The sequence below is a fragment of the Adiantum capillus-veneris genome, chromosome 18, assembly GCF_014529385.1.
Source record: "Adiantum capillus-veneris isolate H3 chromosome 18, ASM1452938v2, whole genome shotgun sequence".
Lineage (NCBI taxonomy): Eukaryota > Viridiplantae > Streptophyta > Polypodiopsida > Polypodiales > Pteridaceae > Adiantum > Adiantum capillus-veneris.
Window position 1 is genome coordinate 121910543 of NC_140948.1, and position 17858 is coordinate 121928400.

Sequence of the window (17858 nt, forward strand, 5' to 3'; positions counted from 1 at the left end):
TGAAGATGGATCTCTACTCCCCTCCCATATTGTCTTCACATTGTACTGCTTAGTTTAGGATCCCGCAGTATTTATATTTTGTTATCCTAGTTTAATTTATTTTGTTAATCTGACTTTGTATCAGATACACTGCATCGTAACTTTCTGGTCTCATAGGTCACTTTGGCCTTTTGAAGACGTTAATATAACATTTCATTTCATTTCTCTCTCTCTCTCTCTCTCTCTCTCTCTCTCTCTCTCTCTCTCTCTCTCTCTCTCTCTCTCTCTCTCTCTCTCACACACACAGCTACACAGACAGAGGGGAGACAGTCGCAGCTCACAGACTTCTTTCAGAGGATTGCCGCACCTCCCTCACGAGACACTCAGAGGGGAGTGACACTCCCACAGGCGGAGGTGAGCCGAGCTAGACGACGACCACGAGTCACAGGCTACAGGGGCGCGAGCTCCCACCACCGACAGATCGAGGAGATCCAAGCCCGGGAGCGCCGTGCCACTGAGGAGCGAGTGGCCCAGATGAGGGCCGACCCGACAGCTTTCATCCGGGTAGCCTTGGCACCAGACCCGCCCATGTACCACATCTTACATCCCCCCATTAGTACAGGATGGAGCTAGATAGCTTGATGCATTCTCATGATTGTACTACCTTGAGCATATAGACATGCATATACCCCTAGAGAGATAGAGCTCCATCCCTCCTCAGATACCCCACTACCTACATTCAGTTCAGTTTTGTATCAGTTCAGTTCAATTTTGTTTCATTTGTCTTTCCGATAGACGGATGACATACACACCATGTACATTTGATTCGTCTCATAGGCCGATTTCGGCCTGACATAGACGTTAAAAATCTTTCTTTCTTTGTTTTCTTTTTCTCTAGATGAGTGGTGGGACATGTACGCACTCCAGAGGTGATATCTGATTTAGTGCACTCCACTATTGGAGTGAAACAAGGTTGTCCATCATAGATGAGGTTTCTGATTACATTGACAATGGGAGTGTTAAGAGTTGCCCAGCTAGCAGGGACATGGATGCTATTGTTGTTATATGCTGATGCTATTGTGTTGATCTCGAACTCACCGGAGTGTATGGAACGACATCTCGATGCATTGCATAGCTTTGCGGAGGATAGTGGATTGTCTGTAAACCTTGGTTAGCAGCACCTACATTCAATTATGGTCACGAGACTGTGGAGTATACAGATGCATACACTTATCTTGGGGTAGTCTTCACCAGGCCAAGGTTTTCTTTGAAGAGAGCAGCACAGACTAGACAGGCCACTTTGAAGAGAGCAGCAGAGACTAGACAGGCCAGAGCGTATGCAGCCTTGAAAGCTCTGGCTCTTTGATACCTTGGTAGCTTCAGCTATGCTCTATGGGGTTCAGGTTTGGGGATCCTCTGTGGGTCAGGACTCAAGAGGGGTGGAGAGGTATGGAGAGGCCCTTGGTATCTATGATCTCTCAGTTGATTAGAGCCAAAAGCGGACTTCAAATCAACACTTTAACCAATCATTAGGTAAGATTAAAACAATTCGCACTCAGGATGGCTAGAGTAATTATGAAGCACACATCCGTAAATTGATGATATGTCAAACACACAACTAAGATGCAATAAGAACACATGCAACACACAAAAGAAATAGCACTCACACAAAAAGCTACCTAATTCAGTATTACCTCATGAGCTATAGTGGCTCAAGATTCTAGATCGAAGTTGCTCAATCGCCAAGGGTAATGATAAAATTAGTGTTTGATTATTGAATATTATAAGGAGAAGGAAAGCAATTGACTAGCAATTAGTGTGGGTAATCACACCTAATCTAGCATCAAGATTAGGATCTACTAGAGCTAGAAAATGCTAGGGCTCTGATACCAATTGATGGTGCAATTGGCTATGGTAAATAAGCCAATGTATCATTCATGATATAATCACAATTAAAGGGACTAGAGAGGCTCTAATCTAGCATCAAGATTAGGATCTACTAGAGCTAGAAAATGCTAGGGCTCTCGTACCAATTGATGGTGCAATTGGCTATGGTAAATAAGCCAATGTACCATTCATGATATAATCACAATTGAAGGGATTAGAGAGGCTCTAATTGCACACCAATGAATGGAAGCATAAACTTGACACAAACACACTATTACCGGATTATTCAGAAGCATATACACAAGCTCAATTTTTAGCCTTGAGCTAGGCATCGTGCACACACAATGGGTGACATCACAAGTAAGCCATGACTGCTCGTTAGGCTTGCCACATAGGACACACACATGGTTTTCACATGTCCTACACATGGGGTACATATGACTGGGCATCCACACCAGAAGAGTGTTCTCGCATACACAAGGTGAAACAAAAGCTCACACCTAACAGGTGCCACTATGTTTTGCATCCATCAGTTGTTGCAAACTTGAGTTTTACTTGTCTCATCCTATTATCCCCTTGAGTTTTCGTCGAAAAGATACTTCAATTCAAAAGTATATCGAAAGTTACTACGAAATCAAGTTGTCCTCTACGATGAAGCTTCAAAGTTAGTCCGAGTAAGCTCTGGAAAGAAAAAGCCCTTTTGTAATTGAAAGTATGAAAGAGTTAAAAGACTAGCACACAAAGATCATTCAATGAGAAGATAAGCACCTCATGCGAGTACGGTTTGCAAGCTCAATCGGTTGCAAACCGGAGTTTCCTGCTATTTACTTGAAAGCGTGTAAAAAGATACTTTCATTCAAAGCATGTTTAAAGTTCCCACGATTTCAAAATATCATAGAGGTGCTTATATCATTTCCAACCCTCCTATGTGGTCAAAAGTGAAATTGGACTGTCAGATCTTGGCATATGAGACATTAGACGCGCTATGTTCTCAGATTTGGACAAAATTTGATATGTGAGCTTGTCTTGTGGTGCTTAACATCCTGGTATGCTCAGATTTCAATTTTGATCTCTAAAAGTGCCCTTTAGACATCATACGCGTATGATGTTTTACTGGTCAGAATGAAGTGAATTTCACTCCAAAGGTTCCTCACTACTTTGGCAACTCACAATAAGTTTCAGGATTGAATTTTGATACTTTTTGAGCAAGTTATGATCACTTTGCGTAGATCTGTCTGTGGTCTTTCAAAGCCCAAAAATGCTTCAAAATTGAAGAAATTTGGCCTATATGCTTCCTAAATGCTGTAGATCAAGAGGGTGCACTCACTTGTAACTTTTGACCTCAGATCTGGCCTCTAAGACTAAGGCAGTATCAGAATCAGTTGATGCAACCCAATCAAAAAGGCCCTTTTGTGACTGTTAGTATGAAAAAGGACAAGATAACTGGCATGGAAATACACTTCAAATCAGTTCCAAGACACAATTTTATTTTTTTCCCCAGAAAAACATACACTTTGACAGAAGTGCATGAATTGAGGAAACAATCCCACAAACTGACCAGACACATGCAAGAATTAAGGAAACAATCTGACTACTTACAGGGATAGCAAACACTTGTGCAGGCCTTAGTCGTATACACCATTTCATCTCCTGAATTTCAGGCTTTTTGTGCAGCCAAGATTTAAAGGTAGTACCCACACCCCCTGAACAAAAACCATCAAAAGCTTCGCTGCTAAGATAAGCAATGAAAGCAATCAACATGAAGTACCGTTCCAGATACTCGGCACCTCGCTTGAGAGCAGCTCTCCTTTTATGATGCTCAAGATTCTGATTATTAAAAACCTTCCTGTAATGGAGAATTGCTTGGCGTAGATTCTGCATCATTGCACATCGATCAATGACTGCATCTAAAACTGCCCGACTTTCCACTCCATTCACCAAAAGCCGGGTTATTTTTCGTATCAATGGGATATCATCCATTACAAAACCTGAAAGAGAATTTTGGCGCTCAATGCTGGTCATCTCAGAAGCAGTCGTGTCGTTCCCATTTTCTGTTCCTGCTTCATCGCCACTGCTTGATCCCGAATCAAGATCAGATAATTCACTAGGATATGCTTGCAATGTCACCGGTCTACCAAAGTCGCACCGCAATTTGACAAGGCAAGCAATAACAGTGCCAGTTGTTGTCCTCCCACGGCCCATCTGATGAACAGAAACCACATAAGAGTCATACTGGCAAAAATATGTTTAACAAACCAAAATCTGCATAGCTTCCTACATAGGACTGTGCAGTAAAAGATAAAATTTCAATCATACAAGCAGAGTGCTAGTCCCACAAAGTAAAAATACATCCTGTTGATCTCCTTGCTCTTGTAAACTTTACAAACAAGTACCTATGAGGGTTCTTACCTGGGATCTTGTACCTAAGACACCAATATAATTGAAAAAGAAAAAGCCTCTAATCATACGAACCAGCTACTTCTATGGATAATCGCACATCCAGTTCACTAATCGCAAACCCAATGGATCCAGAAGCAAAAGCACAAAGTTTTGCAAGTTTAACCCCTGCGTTATTGGAAGAACCTAAGGACAAATCCATTTATCTTTATGATGTTAAAAACAGAGGTAATTATCTCACCTCAAAATGCCAGAAGGCTTCAACACAGATAAGGACCTACCTCTTAAACCTGACACAAAAATCTAATGACCATTCCATAAATTCTAGGAGGTCAAAACTTGAGGCCATCAACTCAAATGGAATGCCAGTGGGTTTTGAAACAGAAAGATCTTATTGTAACATAAGTGGTGTACATGTGTATGTGCGCGCGCACGAGACAGAGAAAGAAAGTCAGCCTATGAGACAAATCAAATATACATGTTTTCTCCAGCTTATAGGAAAGGACAAGACTTTGAAATGGAACGTTTCAAAACCTTGAAACCCCAAAACAGCTGAAACCACAAAATGTTTCATGTCATACTGATCTTGAATCGTAGCCTCCCATGAATCACCCCCTCACTCCTCCCACAGGACCACCTTTTTGTTATTTTGTACTGAGAGGAAAACAAAACAGAGGTTTCGTTTTTTTCTGTAATATATTTTATCATTATAAGTACCACACATATACCTGTGTGTGTGTGCGCGCGCGCACACGCAACCATGTATGTTTACACACATAAGGAGCTATGTACAGATACAAATGTGTACATAACTACATACATAGAAATGCGTTTACATAAAATCAGCACGATGTAAATTTATCATTCACTGACACATCAATTTGTTCACAAAGCAAGAGATAATTTGCTCACCATATTAGATCTCTTGACTTGTTGCAACTGACAATTTATCCCCTTCTTTCCTCTAAAGTAGGAACTTGGGCAAAACAACATAAGAGAAAAAACCTGCTCTGTGTGTGTACGCATGTGCACGTGCGTGTGTGCGTGAATGTGAGAGAGTGAGAATCTATTCCCAAAAAAATGCACCAAGAGTTATTGTTGAAAAAAGATAACATTTCTTTGGGAATGCTTTACGTTTCGTCTAGTTTCGCTGAGACATTTCGCAAGTTTCGAGGTTTCAGACCCACGAAACAGGTTTTTATGTCACTATAGAGGGTATGGATGCACATCTATATGCTAAGGGGGGGGCTGAAACCCGCGAAACAGGTTTTTATGTCACTATAGAGGGTATGGATGCACATCTATATGCTAAGGGGGGGGGTGTAAGATCTGGTACATGGGTGGGTGTGGTGTTAGGGCTGCGCGTATGATCACAGCAAGGAGTACAATCATGAAGTGCATCAAGTTGACTAGCTCCATCCTATGTCAAACTGTGGGTGTAAGATCTGGTACATGTGTGGGTGTGGTGTTAGGTCTGCGCGTATGATTACAGCAGAAACTGCTAGCATCTGAGCAAATCTCTCCTAGGCTCCCTCGTGATGGCGAGTCAGAATCTCTTGAATGTGTATGCGATGAATTCTCGGAGCTCTCTATCTTAGACATCGGGGGTCTCACCCAGCTCTGACCATCTCAGCCTGTTGTGTGTCAAGCCAAAGGGAAAGGATAAAAAGGGACCTATAGAGGAAGGCAGAGTCTGGGGAAGAGGCTGCAAAAAGGAAAAAGGTGGACCCCTCTGGATCACGCTCTACAATCTTATCCTACTCTGTCCCTCTTTGCTGAAGAGAACGGCCACTCCTCCAAACCCTGTGGAGTGTACACTTCCGGTGGGTGGAATCCCACAGGATCCCTGGATCCTCGGTAGGCCCCTCTCCGGACTCTTGAGTCTCCGTGAGTAGGACAATCTCTCAACTACTCATTAGCTCCTCTAGTCGCTCTTGGGTGTGTCCATACACCCCCATTGCAGTTCCAACGGCAATGTGAATCTCCTCATACTGTGTCCCATAGGCAGCGAGTCCCTATGCAACGACCTTACCATCAATGATGACCCAGCCATTGCAGTATGATTCCATCGTCCCTTCTTCACGTGCTTTGAGCACCCTAGGTATACAGGCCCATCTATGTTCTACATGCATCAGTGTGAGGTCGTCCATTCGATCTTCTGTATAAAGAGAGCGACTAGCCTAGACAAGATTCAACTTACCAAATTGGCTTCTACATAATCTTAATGATTTTTTCTTTCTCAACCTATTTGTGCCTTTTGAATTAAAAGGCATTGGGACAAACTTCACTTTGCTGCATTTACTCTGGATACAGTGTGTCAACCCAGCCAGCTGTAATATTCAACCAATTTCACATACATTCCAACAAGTGCTGTTCGCCCCGTAAGTTTCAATATAGGGAACAGTAACACCTGAAGTTTCAACAGAGAGACACATGACTCGCAATCAATTACCTGGCAGTTAAAGACCAAGGCAGTGTCTTTTGATGCAGACGCAATTCTTGCTGCAATCGTTCCAAAGTCCGAGCTTCGGGGAGCTTTACCATCTGTGATCGGCACGCGGGCATATTCAACAGAAAACCCCTTTGCTTCCAAGTCCTTAAAAACTTCATAAGGGGTTTGAACAGTTTCTGCAGTAACTTTCTCCCAAACGTCAAATATTTGGCCGTCCTCAGTCTCATGATTGACCATGATAGCCCCATTATAACGTGCGGCTTCTCGTAAGACATCTTCTCTCAGTCGTGACTCCATTTTCTCAACTCTCTCTCTATCAATTCCCTGCAGATATTATCATCCAAGTTAAATCCCGAACAATAAAAGGTGTAATATCATCACGTCCTGTTTCTGCTGATTCACACACTAACCGTGTACTCAAGCATGTTCTTGAATGGTCGCTTAACCTCTCGCAGTACAAAAGGATTTCCATTTATGTAAACCACTGGTTCCTCTCTCATATTATGCCATAGAACAGGCCGTCCCTTTTCCCCACCTCCAATGCGCTGAAGGACAGCTAGTATACCATCCTTGGTTGGATTTGCTACACCGTAAACAGGGAATCCAACAACTTCCCTGAAATTTGGTGCTCCTTCAACTCTTTCTGAAAGACTCAAATTCTGACATCCAGGACAATGGTCACTTTTGAGTACAGTCTCTCTTCCTAGAACCTCCCCATTTCGCATAGCTACAACACCTTCAGTATCGGAAGGTCGACCAGTCGCAAGTTCGGGGTTCTTCTTCATAAAACCAGGAGGATTGTAGCTGAAGCTTAGAGCCCCCATTGGATCACGCCGTAACAGCCTGCAATCCCTCAAAAATAAACCACTATGAGTGATATGTAATCAACTTGCAGCAGTCAAAACATAAATCCTGGTTTGAGTTAGAGGAAGCTTGATTTCTTCATTTGCAAAAACCCAATAGCCTAAACATTGTATGATCAATTATATGCACAACAAGCACTTCAAACAAACATATCGTTTTTTTCCCCTCTGTGAGGATCTAAAATATGAATCAAAGTGACATCTCTTTTAATAACAAGAAACAATAAAGCCTTTAGGAGCAAGCACAACTTCGAACTCTGATTGTGAACACACGTATGAGTGCTTAGCGTTAAAGGCTGTGTTAGAGAGCAGCACCTTTCTACAGCAGATTCTCCTTGGACATATGCATAACAAATTCGGGATAGGGCTGTCCACCTCAAGACTTTCAAGTACTAAAGCATAACTTGTCTGGCTCTCATTTGTGGACACACCTATGCCTATCGGTTCCTCTGAGACCTCAACGATTTAGAACGTAAAAATTCCAAGTAGCCCAACTTCAGGCGTCACACAGCCTGATAACAACCATTTTTGTGACGAAAACCCCCACTTTGGCACTGATTCAAGGTAGCTACATTATTGAGACATTACAATGCAGGTTCGTAAAAGCAAAGCAGAGCCCGAAAAGCTTTCTCAAAATAAAGCAATTTCCTCTCACATGGCTTGCTTGGTAAAGTAAAGCAAAACTGAAAATAAAGCTCTCTCTCTCTCTGTTGCGTAGAGAGTAGCCCAAAAGCTGCACGCTGCTGCCGCAAAACACGGATCCGCACACCCTGCTTTTTCCGGGGTTCTGCACCGTGAATTGCGGGTCTACCGTACGGGCATGCCACGTCAGCAAGACAGCGTGGATTGCGAAAGTCTGCCACATCACCATTTTGTGACATACCCCCCTCTTGAAAGCATTGTAATCACTCTCGATTACGCCTGCAAAACAGACAGAAGCCATAAACTGCCTTAGCAGACACTAACTGTTAATACCGACGCACTAGGAACACACATCCAGAACATGTACCAATCGACAGTCACATCACTTGACATCACAGGACATCACATGACAAATCAGATTCAAAATTCATTCGGATCTCAGACCATGATTTATCGGCAACGTATTTAGCAATCGCATCAAAATCCACTCGGGATCCCATAGACGCCTGATTGACTAATCCTTATTGCAACCATGTCTATCGAGATAGGTCATACCAAAATGCTGCAATCATTTCGTCTGTCAGTTCTTGCACTTAAACAAGTCAAGAACAAATCAGTATCATATTATCGGGAATTCCAGTTCATAAAGTCATACAGCAAAATATTGTCAGCTCACAGTATCCATGAAACTCAAAGAGACATCAGTGACTTTAGTATCAAAAAATCGAGCCAATCTGTTAACAAAGGAGCGGAGCAACTCCCCTCTTGTGCATACCCACTGCACCAGATTCCGCCCAAGCTCAGTTCGGGATTCCATTTAGAATAGACTATGCTAATTCAAATGCTTCAAGGTAAAGATGCACAATCTCAGAAGTATCTGCTAGATCCTCCTCCTCCATCCACTTCGCATCCAATGCAGGATAGTTCTTGAATTTAACCAAGAACCGCCTTATCACTTTACTCTTAATCTTTCCATCTTTATGTGCCAATATCTGTTCTGGAACAAGGATCTCCTCGTTTTCTTCCACTTCGGGTTGTTCATCAGGCTCCCCATATTCGGGCACATCGCCTTTAAAAGGCTTCAAGAGACTCACATGAAAAGCATTGTGAATTTTCCAAGTATCAGGCAGCTTCATCGAAAAGAGACATCATTTATGTTTTCGGAGATCTAAAAAGGTCCGTAGTATGGCATACTCAGCTTTGGAAAAAGCCTCTCCTTTCCCTTTTTCTTTCTCAAGCGTGCCTTCTCAAAACGTAAGAGCACCCAATCGTTCTCCTTCAATTTCCAATCCCAGCGATAGCGATCTATTGCTTTTTTCTGTCTTTCTTGAGATTCCTGCAAAGCCTCGCGGGCCTTGGCAAAAGCCGTGTCCAAGTCATGCGTGTACTCATCGGCTTCAAAAATCTTATCTTTCGTGCTTAGGAAGGGTGGAACCTTTGTAGCACCTTCAATAATCTCAGATGGCGCCTTCCCGGTCAAAGAGTGTATCGTGTTATTGTAGGCAAATTCCACCAAAGGTAAATACTTTTCCCATTGAGTCTTCTGATCCTAGATGTAAGACTTCAATAAATCTAGTACCACTGAATTGGCAATCTCTGAATTGGCAATCTCTGATTGCTTGTCAGTCTGCGGATGGAACGATGACGAGAACTGCAACCGCGTGCCAATGTTCTCCCAAATAGCCTTCCAAAACAAACTCGTGAACCTAGGGTCCCTGTCGGAGACAATCGTCTCGGGCATGCCATGTAATCTGACTTCAAGTCGATCTTGTTAAAACACAAGGATCCCTGTAGTCGGTCAAGAATATCATCGATCCTAGAAATCGGAAATTTGTTCTTGATGGTGATTTTGTTGAGAGCTCTATAATCGATGCACATTCTCCAAGATCCATCTTTCTTCAAAACCAACAACACTAGAGAGCAGTACGGTGAAGTACTAGGCTGGACAAGACCCTTTTCCAAGAGGTCTTTCACTTTGTTCACAATTTCTTCGTTCTGGGCTCGGCTCACACGGTAAGGTGGCCAATTCAGTGATGTGCTTCCAAGTATCAGATCAATGGTATGATCCTCAGGACGAGCGGGTGGTAACTCGCCTGAAAGGCCCTCTGAAAAGCAATCCGCATGAGTGTGGAGAAAATCTTGGCGTTCTTTATCAAGTTCAGACATATTTGTCCTATTCTCAACATTCAACTCTTTCAAAAAGATCGAGTAAACAAACATACCGGATTTCTGTAATTTTGAAACGGCCAAAGCCGATATAATAGGGACAGACTCGCCCTTAAGTTTTACATCAAGTACAATAGTTCGGCCCTTCTCTGTAGTCAAAGTCGCTTTTCTCGCCCGATAGTCGACCACGGCGTTGTTCTTATGGTACCATGGAATTCCCAAGAGGACAACACAACCTTCCAAGGGCATTATGTAGAAGTCCTCGTGCCCCAAATACCCTGGCAATGCAACCGAAGTTTGCTAATGACAGGTGTAATGGGTACGTCCCTGCTGGGTGCCACTAGAATTGCCTCTACTAGTGGTCCCATCCGATCAGATGTGATCTCGAGCCGCGCCGCCAATTTAGGTGAGATGAAGTTTGCCTTGGCTCCTCCATCAAAGAAGATCGGGGCTTTTTGGTCTTTCACTTTGCCCCAAGCTCGGCAAAGTTTTGTACTCTCGTCAATCGTGCTTAGGTCAGTACCCATGCAATTTGGAACCAGTCCTGCTTCCATCTTGCCTTTTCGTCCACGTTCCTCAGCTGCTTTTGAACTCTCAGGCCTTTTTTCATCTTTGTCGTTCTATTCTTTCGGTGCCTTTTTAGGGCACTTCGCGGAGATGTGCCCAGTTTCCCCGCATCCAAAGCACTTTCCCTCTTTGATGTAGAGAGCCCTCTCTCGAAGAGTGAGCTTGGGTCGTCCATCCTTTTCTTTCTTTTCTGGGTTGCTCTTCTTCTTTCTACTTTCAATGTTCGAAGTCTGTTCGGTCCTTTGCGTCATGATTTCATTTGTGGGGTAGGTCAAACTGTCTGAATGAATGGCAAAACCCCGTTTCGCATGACTCATTAGTTCCTGAATGGAATCTGACTTTTGCTCTAAGCAGTGATCTCGGATCTCTATAGGAAGTCCCAAGGTAAACCGCTCAATCTGTTCTTTGAACGAGATCTTCTTATGTAAGGTGCAGCGGAATGAATGTTGAACTTTGCTCAAGATGAGTGCTCTGAACTGTGCTCAAGGTTCCTTTTACTTAGGGAAGGGAGAGCCTTCCGTTTCTTTAGTGAGAGAGTGAAATGGACAAACACAAAGTGAATAGACACTGTGAATGAAGGTGCTAAGACTGAGAGATAGAGAGACAATAATACGACACGAGAATGTTGTCAAACCCTCCTCCGAAGGCCCCACTCTCTATGGCGAGAGCGGTCTACTTATGATTGCACAAATCTCTACAATGCTTGGACTTGCCGACGATGTCAACGACGATGAGGACGACGACAAGACGGGCTGAAATCTGGAAATGCTAAGGGTTGAAATCTGCAAATCTTTATCTGCTGAATTCTCACTCTATGTCGATGACGACGATGCGACGACGACGCGCTGAAAATGCAGATGCTGAAATATGCGTTTTCCGGGCTGAATCTGCAAACCTTGATGGATTTCACCGGGCGGCGAGGATCTGCTGCCGGAAGATGAGACCTACGAGGTTCGGGACTGGTACTACGGGTGCTAACTGCAGAAAACTGAAAACGCTCGTCTTCTTGTGGCCTTGTCGCGATGAATCTACAAAACCTGAAGTGTGATGCTGATGCAAAAACGCTAGGGCTGAAAATGATCTTGCAAGAAAATCTGCTATCTGCTGTGGGATTCTGCTAACGCTAGGGCTGATCTGCTGTGTCTTGTGGTCGCCGGGGCTGCTCTCCAATGCAAAAACGCCAAGGCTGATCTGGAATCCAAAAACGCTAGGTTCTGCTGTCTCTTACAGAAATGCTAGGCCTCTGTGATGGTCTTGCTGAGAAGTTGCCTGTTGAGCAAGGTGCTCCTGCTGCCTCTTCTGCCAAAAAGTGCTAGCGCTAGGTTTGCTTATATACAAACTTAGCAAAATTGCCCTACCTACTTTCCAACAAAAGTCACTTAAAAATAATAAGTGAAAAATGTCAAAAATAGGAAAAATAGGTCTATGCACTGTAAAAATGCTCGTGATGGAATCTGATTGTAATCTAATGGTCATGCTGTGTGCAACCAGAGGATATGCATTTAATCTAAGTGTCTGGACATGCACGGTCTGCGAACAGACTCACAAAAGTGTCAGATCACTTCCTATTCTAGACTGACTTCACTGAACTGAACCCTGGTCATGCTGTAGCTTGTCCACGGACACATAGGATTGGATGTGTCACGTGACATCTTAAATGAAGAGGTTGGTAAAAAAGAGCTCCAGAATCTCTCGCAATATGCGTCCAATGTATCTTTCTTGGTCATCCGAAGATGGTTCCAAGCAATTTGTATGTCGCGTTCGTACTCCCGAGTCAACCAAGAAGAAATAAAAAGCTTTTTAAATTTCAGCCATTTAACTGGCGCTTTCTTGTCAATAGAAGCGTGGACCACCAAGTTCGAGCATTTCCCTTGAAGTAAGAGGTAGCCCTCCGAATCTTGGAGTGCTCTGAGTAATGTCCTCTAGAGAAAGCTATGTCAAATTACTGTATGAAAGCCAAAGCCTTTGAAGCATCTCGAAATCCAGAAAACATGTCAAATGTAATCGACTGTCCACCTTTAAACTCTCGGACTTTCTTGCTTTTATCTTCCAGAAAGTCCTATTGGTTGGCTTTATAAAAATTCTTCCTCCTTGCATAAAATCTGATGTCATCGGATACCGAACTATCCGAAAACAAGTCCTCTGTAGAACTGTCAACAATTGGGCGAGATTTAGACTTTTTTGCCTTTTTCTTGCCCTTTCCGAAGCGTTGCTTTTTGCTTCGCTTTTTCCCTTTTCTGTCTTCTTCGCTTGAGTCAGAAGAGCTAGAAGAACTGTCAAAAGAAGAAGAAGAAGAACTGGATACTCATTCAAATCTGACGTGCTTTTTCTGCTTTCTTGCCAAGGCAAAAGCAGATTGATGACCCAAAGAACCCGGGAAGTCAATTCCTTTCTTCTGATTTTTGTCTTGCTTTTCAGCTTTATTCTCCGCGTCAATAAGCTAAGAAATCCGTGTATCAACCACCTCTTCTAATTCTTGCTCTATAAACATCCTTGGAGTAGGAGGTTTCTTGAGTGCCGGTTTGAGGCGTGGTTCTGTTGTTTGCCACCACTGTGAGTGCACCTCGTCGAAGGAGGTCGGGGTCATAAATTTTGCAAATTTCGGGTCCTTCGCAAAATTTATCATCATCTTTGTTGCATCGTCAATCAATCGTCGACGCTCCATCTCTTCAATCTCCGCCTGAGTAGGCCGAGACGGGCCATACTCCTCGTGAGAATCTTCTTCGTGATCTCTTCCCGCATCTCCAGATGCAGAGAAAGTCGACTGATCTCTGTCTGAATCCATAAGTGCCGCGTAAAAAAGGTCACATTTCCCGGTAGAAGAGAAATCGACCGAGCTCTGATACCACTATAACAAACTTGGACACTCCCAAGTCAAGATTCTACCTCGACATGACAGGAATTCACTTCAAAAGAGTTCACAGTTCACAATTGATTCAACATGACCCGGGGAGTTCCGTGCCTAGAGATATTGGCCCCAAAGACTGGCGCCCCTTTCGGTATTTCTTTTTGAATTGATCTGCAACTCAAAGTACAAGGGAATGGGAGGGTCTCACTCTCAGACTCTGCGTCCAGATGCTCTGAGAAGTGGGAGCCCTGCCCGCACTTATAAAGGTTACAAGGGATGCCAAAAGAAGAGCCCCAAAAGCTGTCCCAAAAGCTTTCTCAAAATAAAGCAATTTCCTCTCACATGGCTTGCTTAGTAAAGTAAAGCAAAACTGAGGCAACAGCTTAGCAATCAAGGAGGAAAATCGTATCCAGCCTTTCACACCTTGTCACCCAGCCACGACCAAAAGAGAAACTCTCAGTGATAGGAGGGTACTAAACAGTCGATTTTGAGCTGAACATGTAACCATGCAATTTGACTCAAGCAGTCCTCTTGGAATGAGTTAATAGCCATTTATTTTCAAATCCGGTACCATAGTCCCCCCGAGCCTAAAAATACAGCGCATTGCTACAAGATTTTTCACCTTGATGTGATCCCACATCTGAATCGTCTCAAACAACTAAAAGTGAGGGTGAGTCCTGACAAGAAGATGAAGTCCGCTCAATGGAAAATGAGCAGCAGCCCAACAGTGTTATTCATTTGGACGTAATGATGCAATTCCACATTTGAATGCCAGAGCATTCGACCGACTGAGATGGTACCTACGAGGAGCTTATCTATAGTTTCTAAGGCCAGTACAATCTTCGTCAAAGGAGCTCAGACAGGGCACAACAACAATAGAAGGCTTTTCTTTAGATTCAGATAAAGGGCCCTTCACATTGGCAACTGGCAAATTCATTCTTGGCCAATATGGCAAAATGTAGGGCACAGGCAGACACCTACCTACTGCAATGACCTTCAATTGATAAAGTAAATGCTTGCTTCCTGTTTTCTGTGAGTAAATACTGTACCTTCGCAAAATACTGTATAGCTCTGGCCTAGCTTTCATCCAAGCTTGAAAACTGCATTGAGTTGCAGCTTTGGGAGCCAGAAAATCAGATTGATCCGTGTGTATGTAAACAGCGAAACAAATAAGAAAATAGTAACGCTCCAAGTACTCCACAAAAAAGGACAAGGCCGCCTCCCGTTTTTTTTCATCTGCTTGGCGCTGAATGCTGTTTCGATATCCTGCTATGGCCTCCCGCAGATTCTGCACCAAAAAAAACCCAGCTTTGCTTAAGAACCTTATAGTTCGTGCCATTATCAGCAGTAAACATCCAGCCAGACAAACCACTGTCCTCTAAGTCACCCTCTTCCCGCCACTGAGCTCTCTTTTTATAGGATCTGTCAGCAACATTCAAGGGAAGAGGGAGTTGTTGCCCTGTTTGAAGCCACCCTTAGTTTCATAGGCTAAGCAGTTCAAACAAGTTTCATACTCTATCTCGGAGGTAGTTATATAATTAAGTTTGGAAAACGAACTAGTGAGGAACCTGCATGGCTGAACACTTGTCAATGGCGCGATCCACTTGTCGTTTACCTTCAACACCTCCCTTCAAACATAGCAAAGGCAAATTCAAAATTGCATATGCAAAAAAATTTACATTCTAAATAAAAACAGAAAAAGAATTACCTCGAGAACACGAATAAGGCTGCGAATGACAGTATATTCACCTCTCCTTATTGCCTCTTCTGAATCTGGCACATCATTATTACAAATCTCTCCAGCTTGAAGCACGTGTCCTAAAGAGCTGGATCTTGTCATCCCTGAGATAGACAAGATGATTAACTTATGCTACGGAAAGGTCCTGCAATACAAACACTTCCAAGCATCGTTCAAAACTTAATAGAACCTGATAAACCCACTCGTTTCAAATGAACCAGTGTGGCAACCACCATTCCTGTCGTCGTACGCCCTCTACCCATTTGACAATTGAATATTAATGCAGTTCCTATTTCTGCTCTTGACAAGTGTTGTACCTGAAAGACACATACACATGCATGTGCCTTTAGAATGTCAAAAAAGAATTGAACCCACAAAATGTTAAGCAGAACTGAAGCACTTGCACAGACACCTGGAGACGCATAAATACCTAGAAATGAACAAACTAAAGCACTTGCACAAAGATAAAGTAAGAAGACAAAGTAACACTTGAAAATAAAGAAAGACTTATAAATATCTTCTTAAAACGACACCAAAACCTTTCAAATATTCAACAGATTTAGAGATTTTATTTATTTTCAAAAACGGAATAAAAATTAGGCAAGGGCAATCTCTATCACTATATAATGACACAAAATGAGCGAGGAACAGGGAAAAAGCTGCCATTCTTTTCATGGGCATGCCTGAAAATGGTCATTCTCCTCTAGTAACATCTATATGGCAGCTTTTGATATGGGCATGAGCTTCATTGTGATGTCGTCCATGCCAAAAAAAAAAACAGATCTGGAGTGTGCAAAGTGGCTGCCATATAACTCCAACACTCACTTAAAATTCTCCCACCACAAGTCCTCCACAGATCTTCTCATACGCAGTACAATGCATCACACACTTCCAGAGATTTGACATTGGTAATCACCCCATCAACACTCTGTTGCTCTTATAGTAGTACTACACTCGGTATGTAGGAAAGTGTGGTGGCTAGGGTGCAACAGCTCTTCACACGCCTTTATACTGTCTTCTTTCAAGAGCTTAGAAAAAGGGTGAGTGCTGTGAGTCAGCCTCAGGAAACGACTGCATATCTAAGGGCAAACGCCGTGCCAATTGAATCTGCATTGGCACAACCGCCACTAGAAAGCGGCTCTTACCTTGTTTCTTAGGCAGCCGATACATTGGACCAGGAGTTCCAGCAGTAGTGGCTCCCTTTGTGATATTGACATAGGATCAGGTCCTGACGACATAGTGAAGCAAAAAAAAATATGACTGCCAAACTGGCTTGCTTACAGGTAGGGGGACTTCATCACAATCACCTCAATATCAACACATTGGATTGCATCCACATCGACATTTGGCACACATTACTACAACTGGCATACATCAACATATTCTGCACAAAGTGCAAACAACCAGTCTGCCCAAGCACCTCACATAACAGCAACTGCGAATAAACCTGTATCTGTCCCAAGCTGTCAAACAACCTTAAAAGCCTGGATCACTGTGCCATCCAAGCACTGCCCCATACAGCTGCAAAAAATCATATAAACGTTGCTCATACTGATAAGTACAGCTCCTTGGCGATGGGGGAATGTGGCTGGGACCAGATCGCACTGTGGCTATGGCTACATGTAGTCGAGATTTGACACGCCTAGGGCACAGCAAATCCCCTGTGAGGTACAGCCTATGGAAGTGCAGGCTGAAAGCGATGAAGGTCTGTTTTCAAACATTATTCATTTAACTGACTTAGTCCAGGCGAGTAAAATTTTAAAACCAACGCTCGGGCAAGAGCAACAAAGCGGGGACTTCTGTGTGTTTGGCCGCTTGGGCTAGAAACTTGAAAGTACTAGGAAAATTTGGGAAATTTGGGTGAGATGCCGTGGGGGAGAGTCCCATTGAGCGTGCCAAAAAATGAGAGCACTTGTAAGAGTGAAATTGTTGCGTGTTGTGTGCGCTCTATCAGTGAGTGGGTGCATCTTAGTGCAGTGTGCACAAATTCTCACTCTTAGTGTATCATACAAGCAACTACCGCCTGATAGATATTTGGAAACAGAGCATAACTGATAAAATACAGCACAATGATAACACAACACAAAAGGACTCAAACTCCACAACTCACAATGTAGTAGCTACAAGGACCCGGCTGAGAACACTCTCAGCTCCACACCAAGGGCTATAAGTGTACAACCGGGGTGTAGAGGCTCCACAGTACATGGAGTGAGTTGTGAGACTATGTACTCTCTAGGATTTGGACCAAGGGACTTAATGCAGGTTATATTGAGGACACATCAAGAGATAGAGACATTGCTTTTTGCACGAAGACACGCC

At 43.3% G+C, this 17858-nt stretch overlaps 1 protein-coding gene across 5 annotated transcripts in view; it reads right to left on the reverse strand.

The window, feature by feature from the left end:
* Positions 1–17858, reverse strand: part of LOC147436323 (metal ion-binding protein) — a 126177-nt gene that overhangs the window by 51188 nt on the left and 57131 nt on the right. For 4 of the 5 annotated variants that reach the window (XM_086489249.1, XM_086489248.1, XM_086489247.1 and 1 more), the window contains 7 exons: positions 15730–15856; positions 15510–15643; positions 15370–15429; positions 14851–15089; positions 7126–7558; positions 6716–7039; positions 3466–4068 (listed from right to left, as the gene is read on the reverse strand). In XM_086489249.1, coding sequence (XP_086345375.1) covers positions 3466–4068; positions 6716–7039; positions 7126–7558; positions 14851–15089; positions 15370–15429; positions 15510–15643; positions 15730–15856 — 1920 coding nt within the window. Of the gene's footprint in view, positions 1–3465; positions 4069–6715; positions 7040–7125; positions 7559–14850; positions 15090–15369; positions 15430–15509; positions 15644–15729; positions 15863–17858 lie in introns of those variants that run through there. The other variant, XM_086489252.1, reaches the window with a different exon arrangement.